The sequence below is a fragment of the Solanum dulcamara genome, chromosome 6 (genome assembly GCF_947179165.1).
Source record: "Solanum dulcamara chromosome 6, daSolDulc1.2, whole genome shotgun sequence".
Taxonomy (NCBI): domain Eukaryota; kingdom Viridiplantae; phylum Streptophyta; class Magnoliopsida; order Solanales; family Solanaceae; genus Solanum; species Solanum dulcamara.
The window spans coordinates 71,276,570-71,284,195 of record NC_077242.1 but is presented as its reverse complement, the minus strand read 5'-3'; the positions used below and the strand labels follow the sequence as shown (position 1 = coordinate 71,284,195).

The window sequence follows — 7,626 nt, the reverse complement described above, 5'->3', positions numbered from 1 at the left end:
GGGAGCCCCTCTAGGCATCAGACATGATACAATGCCCATTAGAGGAGTATTCAACAAATGGTAGAGCCTTAAACCAAGAAAATAGTGCACAAGCTGATTTTACAAGCCACCCCTATCATGATATGTTGGGAAATATGGAAATCTTGGGCTAGTTGTAGATATGGAGAGGATGGGAAATTCTATCAATATCAAATGAGCAAATAGTGCATTTGAAATATGAAAGCTGTCATTAATGAAGCATTTCCCGACATAGCTATTGATGAAACTTGGGCCAATATTTGCAATAATGTGGAAAAGTTGAGACCTCTTGTTAGAAACACTGTTGTAAGTTGGAAGGATAAATCTCAATACTGACGACAGTTTCTACAAAGATACAAACAAGATTGGTATAGGGGGTGTGGTAAGGAGTGACAGAGGAGATTTCATCATGGCTTATTCTATCCCAGTTCACAGTCAAAGCAACAACCAGACTGAAGCTTTAGCAGTTGTGTTTGGTGTACAATGGTGCGTGCAACAGGGATTCACAGAATTAGACATTGAGTTGGACTCTCTCATCATTTCCAACATGTTGATCAACAAGGATACCAGCAATCTAAAGCTCAAACACATTGTGAGAAGAATTATAAATCATTTCACTGGTATTCAATATGTCATTTCTCATTGCAACAGGGAAACAAATCAAACTGCGGACCTGTTTACTAAAATGGCCTGTACAAGAGGAACTAGAACCTTATATTACTCTCTTCAAGATCTACCTAGAGAGGCAAAGGGTCTACTGCAACTTGATAAATGGCAAACTCTTACTTTTAGGAGAAGATATGAAAAATGTAGTTTTTTTGTTAGTTAAAGTTCTTTCTGGGTATTGGAAAGGATTGATTATAGGATACTTCCTTTCCTAGCAAGATTGTTGTGCAATCTTTTTTTTAGACTTGAGGCAAGGTTTCATATCCCCCTCGTGTCATTTTGCTAATTAATTAACATGATAGGGGTCTGAGCCAAACCCCCATACCTTAGGCCCACAATCTAAGATGATGGCTTAATTTTTTTTTTAAAAAGAACCTTGCTTGCAAGGATGAACCTAAATACACGGTCATGAGGCTCTTAAGAGTGGTACCTCGAGTTTTAATCAACACAGAGTTCTATATCATTCTCACGGATAGCCTGTAGGGCCTAATTGGTCCATACATCAAGCCTTTAGCACTCGTTGAGCACCTAATATTATATATCCTTGAGGCTAAGCGATGCTCATAGAGTTTCCTAACTCATATGGGTATCTTAGACACTCCTTAGAGAACCCAAGCAGGCACTTGAGGATGCCCTTCAAGATTCTTCACTTGGTGCAGCTTGATGACAACATGCATGGCCCCGTGCATGTTGGCTAAGCATGCAACACCTTCCTCCTCCCCCCCCCCTCTCCCTATATATGATATAAAGAAATAAACTTAAATGACAAGTTTTAGCTTGAGAATCATATGGGTGTTTTTTATTGATTCGAACTCTAAATAAGGTGACTTTTTTACTATTTACTCGTCTTGACTTCCTTCACACATGCATCAAATTTCATCCCATTTCCATACTTGCACAAGGAGCTATAGCCTTTTGAAGCTTTAGCTATGTACGACAATGTTATTGCTCTCCTTAGCTAAAATCAAGTCTTAAGTGAATGATCTCAAAATGGAACCAAATTTGGTGAGTATCTTCAACAACAAACTGGAATGGGGATTTCACCCAAAATTCCAAGATTCCAATGAAGACAGTCAGCCAAAAAATGAAAAAATAAAAAAAATATTTTCTGAATTTTATTTTCCTTCGTACCAAATACTCCCATAGAAGTCGACTTTTTCCATGAACATAATTTTACTTCATTCTTTATTACAATCAAGCCAAGAAAGAGCAATAACTAAACTTCATCAAAATACTTTAGTAGCCAGGGAAAAAATGAAAGATTAAAAAGGAAAAACTACTCTAAAGGATGAAAGATATACAAAAAACTAAAAAATGTTAGCAGAGTTAATTTATATTCTTACTACAATATTATATAGATAACTCATTATCATTCATTTGATACTGTCTATGTTCTTGTTCTTTTCCTTCTTCATCTTCCTCTACATCCCAAAGAAAGTGAGCATAGGAAGCCAACACATAGCTGCATCATTGCAAAAACAGTTAAGTTAGTTTCATAACTTAATTTAATCTAAGCCCATACACTAACTAAAAAAGAAAATTAGCGGCACACAAATTTTATAGTTGAACAATAAAATCAATCGTTAAAATCCTATTTAGTAACAGATTAATGATAAGAGTATCAAAAAATTATGTTGGCTACGACCTTTGTGATAGGTTACATAAGTGAATTTAACTTCTATATATTAACAATATAAGCAAACCTAAAAGATAAGCCCCAAAATGAGTGTTTGGTTCTAAGAATAAGGAATAATAATTTTGAAACATTATTATTTTTTCAATAACAAAAAAATAAATATGACCCTTTTTCGTAAATTAAATTCTACTATAATTTTGTTCCTTCATGTCATATATGAATAATGAGTTCTTACCAATCGTTTGGGGCAGTTTTAACAGCTTTCTCAAAGTAGTTGTTAGCACGAGGGGCATCTTTATGGGCACTCCAAATTAAATCAGCATATAGTGTAAGTACATTTCCATCACTTGGATTTGCTAACACTGCTCTCTCACAATATTCTTCTGCTTTCACCAAGTTCCCACTGATCTGTTTGGTTTTCAATTTACAAAATCAAAAGACTTTTAGGAACAGAGTGTTAGGAACGAAATAATCAAGCGTCATGCGTAATCTAGCAAAGCAGATCTCGAAAGACTATGAGTAAAAAGACAAATAAGAAGAGACACAAACATTTAACGTGGTTCGATCAATTGACCTACATCCACAACAGGAGACGAACAATTCACTATATAAAAGAGAGTACAAAATATGAAGAGAAATAACCTCACACAATTTACTTGGAATAAAAAGAGGTTCACACAAGTGATAACGTATCACTTGTGTCTCACAAATTCTCCCCATACGTACACAAAATTCTCAAAGCTCCTAAAACTACATCGTGAATGCTACCAAGTTAGAATTAAGGAATGAGCCTCTATTTATAGAGTAATAAACTTTTTCCTACAAGAAAAAAAACTCATATATGGAGACTTTGTATAATCCTTTAAGAAAAGAAAAACCTAATTATACTAGGAAAGTCAGGACAAACACCCAGCACAGATTAAACATGTGCAACTTCAAAGTTTTTTATTTTAAATTTATATATTATTACTATTATTGTTAATGAGAATGATCCCACATTGGACTCGGAAGAGAATTCTAGGCTACTTTCTTCTTTTGAGCGAACTTTTGACGCTGAAAGCCTAATTTGACATGATATTAGAGGGAGTTTCATTCTCATTCATGCTCCTAATTTGACATGATATTAGAGTCAGGTTCGTTCTCATTTATGCTCCTAGTCCACGCTCCAGTTGGGCCTAGACGTAAGAGGTGTTAAAGTGGGTTAGAGAGATACTTTAGTTGGGAGCACATTTTTGGAGTGTGAGTTAGGCTCAAGGTTCATTTAACATAGTATCAAAGTCTGGCTCATTGGATTCGATGCCTCAGACAATGCAAGGGTAGTAAATATACTCTTTATCCTTGAATATCATCCTCCAGATCCAATAGTAAAACATCAGATAAAGAATATCTGAATCCAAGTATGAGGACCTGTTGATGAGAATGATCTCACATTAATGGATTAGGACGAAAATCGTGTCTCCTTATTTATTATAAAGTTTATACACAAAGTCTAATTTGACAACTACTATTATCTTTTATATTATCAAAAAACTTTTACCAAATTAAAATCCACTATATATCTTCATACAATATAAAACCTATATGCACCAAAACGAGAAAATAACAGAAATGGTCCCAAGTCCCGGAGTATTTGGATTGACTTTTTTTAAGTAGCTTATAAGTTAAAAACTAAAAATTAAAAGTCATAAATTACACACACTCAACATTTGGTTTTTGGCCTTTTTAATTAAAAAGCTAAAAATTAAAAAACGCTTTTTGTATTTTCCAAACACTTTCAAAACTAAAAAAAACTTAAAAGTCAAAAGACACTTAATAAGTCAATCCAAATGCACCCGCTAAATCTTTTAATTCACAATTTTCCTTAAATTGAACAAGTTTGTAAAACATTTGATTAAAACCAAATATAATTACTTTTGACAAATTTTTAAAACTAAAATTGTTCAAAAATATATACTAAGATTTTTTAACCGATACACAAATTTAAGGAATCATTTTCACCAAAAAGTAATTTTTCAGGTCAACTCTGAACGTACTTCTATGAAGATTTTCATGATTATAAATATAAACATTCTAAGTAAGTACTCAATATAATTTTAGAATCATGAAACTTAATAATTTTCACAAGATATTATATAATATTATTTTAATTGAGAAAACATATTTGAATTCATAACCTTTCCTTTAAATTATCTTCAACGGAAATAATTAAACTTTCTGAGAATTATTTTATTTCTCTTCTTTGCATTGCACTCTTGTTTACATTATTTGATGAGAGTAATTGTGAATTGTAATTGAGAGATTACCATTTTCTTAAGGCTACTTTATACTCCAATTATATATAGAGTGTATATATATATAATATTTTTTTAATGTGTCACAATGAAGTTATAATGAGCTATTTGTTGATGAAGGATGGTTGTATAAGCTGACACAAATACGATATAAGTATGCGACGTGTTACATATCCAAACAAATTTATTCATGGATGTGGAACAAGTGTTGGTCATGCAAATTTAATTCATTCACGCACATGTGCAACACATGATGTCATCCAATTAGGCACATGCCATTTTATTTTAGGAAAAAGGCATAAATTCTCTTGTATCGAAAAGTCAGTTACATACTTAAATTATCATGACGATCTATTACACATTTAAATTACCTAAACGTGAAAATATTATCCCCTACAACTGACGTGGCAAAAAAAATGCGTCAGATTCTGTTAAATAAAATAAAAATTAAAAAAATCACCTCAATCCCGCATCCTTTCTTCTTCACACCCATTTCCATTTACTCCCATTTTGAATCTTAATTTTTTTCTTTCAAAACCCATTAAAGTAAAAAAAAAAAATTAAAAATAAAATCACCCAACCCCCACATCCTTTCTTCTTCATACCCACATACTCTCTTCTTCTTTACACCCACCTCTATTTACTCTTTATTTTGAATCTTGTTTTTTTTTCTTTTCAAAATTCATTAAGAAGAAGAAGAATTCTTCCCCCCATTTTGGTGGAGAAGACGATTGGGGTTTGGGGGGTCGGGATGGGTGGTTAATAATTAATTAAAAGTTAATTAGTATAAAATATAGTTAATAAAAAAAATTCAGATGGGTGGTTAATAATTGATGGGTAGTTAATAATTAATTAGAATTTAATTAGTATAAAACATAGTTAATAAAAGAAAAGTTAATTAATAAAAAATAAAAAATAAAAAAAATCGGATGAGTGATTAATAATTAATTAGGAGCTAATTAGTATAAAATATAATTAATAGATGAAAAGTTAATTAATAAAAAAAGAAAAGAAAAAATATAAAAAATCGGATGGATAGTTAATGATTAATTAAGAGTTAATTAGTATAAAATATAGTTAATAAAAAAAAGTTAATTAATAAAGAAAATATAAAAAATTATAATTTCTTAGGTAGTTTAAATGTATAATAGATCGTCATGATAGTTTAATTTAATCGTGTAACTTAGAAAATTTATGGCTTTCCTTTTTATTTTACATAAACACCTCCTATTCATGATATAACCACTTAATTCTTTCCACTTTCCATTAAAAAAATGCAAATTAAAGTTTATAATATTAGTACCTCTTTCAAGAATCTTGCATAATTTCCAAGAAGTAGTGAATTCCCAGGATCAGCTTGAATCATCTTTCTGTAATACAAATCAGTACTATACTCAAAGCTATCTCCATCAGAATCACCACCACCACCACCGCCGCCACCACATTTCTTTCCTCGACCGTCTCCTCCACTTCCACCGCCGTCAACCACCAGTTGCTCCACCTCCCTCGTGTGTTTCTCTTCCTCAACTTTATGCCTCTCCGCCGTTTCCTACCCGGAATTTGAAAACAACATCAGCCCGTTTGTCAGTCCTATCTGCTGAAAATATAATTAAATAAATAAAAATAATAATATAATTGGGTAAATAAAAATATGTTATTTTAACGTTAAGAGTTTAAGTTGTTAGATGATTAGATGGACACATTAATTTCAACATAGTATCAAAGAAGGCAAACAAAGTTCATCTAAGATTTAAATCTCATTGCCATTCATTATTAAGAAAATATTACATATGTTAGGCTATTTAAAGGAAGATTTTAATTTAAATATATCGAGCACGATTAAGGTTAAATACTATCAGGACATCGTACATGTCGTAGTATATATATACATGTAAGCTATCTTATTTTCCAGATTATAAATCTAATCATGAGACTTACTTATAATTATTTATTCTTTGATTGACTTGATAGTGTTATCTATTTTTACATTGACTCTATAAAAAAAATCACTCCATATTTAGCCAGAGCATGAATTAGAACCGCGCGTGAAGACACAATTAAGCCCATGGAATCATAAGAATATTGTTTGCATGTGAGAAGGCGTATGGAAGACATAATTATGAAAAGAGAGTCAGATTGATACATGAAAAGACGTGTGTTGAGAGAGATGAGAATTTCTAACAATTCATGAACACTATATACCTCATCTTCTTTGTCTTCTTCATCAATTGTGATAGGAAGTAGTAGATTGTGCAAGGCCATGCAACATGATGATGGTCTACAGAGATTAGTTTCAGATAAAGCTCTGGACATCTTTTTTTGTACTGAATTACATTCTTGTGAGAGTGATGATAATCTTGACAAGTATTTTGGTTCTTGTAGGAGACATGAATAATATTGTTGCTTGAGTAATGGACTTGAAGAGCTTCGAAGAAGCATCATTAATTTATTCTAAACTTTTTTATTTGAGGTAGCAAGAGTTATATTTTGACATTTTATAGAGGAAAGAATATATATATATATAGGGCAATTTATATTTTAACCCCACATTATTGTTTGGTCTTTTTTGATTTTTCATCTGATGTCTCGTATTTTTATTGGAGTATCAATTAATATAAATGCGTGTCATGTAAGGTCCAATAAAAAGTGTTCCATGATAAAATATTTTTTATATTCAGGTTCGAACTCGAAATCTTTAATTAAGAATGAAGGCGTGAGGACCTAAAGGGTCCTATCCATACTGCCTCAACCCTTAGGTTTATCACCTGATGTCTCAAATCCCATTGGAGCATCGACTAATCTGAACTCTCATGAAAGGCTCAATACAGAGGCCGTATTTCTTGAAAGAATTCTTTTCATATTCAAAATTCAAATTCGAAACATCTTAAGAGATGTTAACCATCACACCTCAACTCTGGTACCCTTGTTGGTCACATTATTCTATCAACTCTTGCAATTTCAGTTCAAAATGTTAAGTTATTTGTTTAAGATAGTTATAAATGATATAAGGTTTAA

The 7,626-nt window shown here is 31.8% G+C and overlaps 1 protein-coding gene across 1 annotated transcript; it reads right to left on the bottom strand.

The window, feature by feature from the left end:
* Positions 1-1,769: 1,769 nt before the first annotated feature.
* LOC129891384 (uncharacterized) lies at positions 1,770-7,106 on the bottom strand. The gene is made up of 4 exons (XM_055966724.1): positions 6,814-7,106; positions 5,915-6,160; positions 2,556-2,728; positions 1,770-2,146 (listed from the first exon to the last, which is right to left on the bottom strand). The coding sequence occupies exons 1-4, from the start codon at positions 7,051-7,053 to the stop codon at positions 2,035-2,037; spliced, it is 771 nt and encodes a 256-aa protein (XP_055822699.1). The 5' UTR covers positions 7,054-7,106; the 3' UTR covers positions 1,770-2,034.
* Positions 7,107-7,626: the final 520 nt, after the last annotated feature.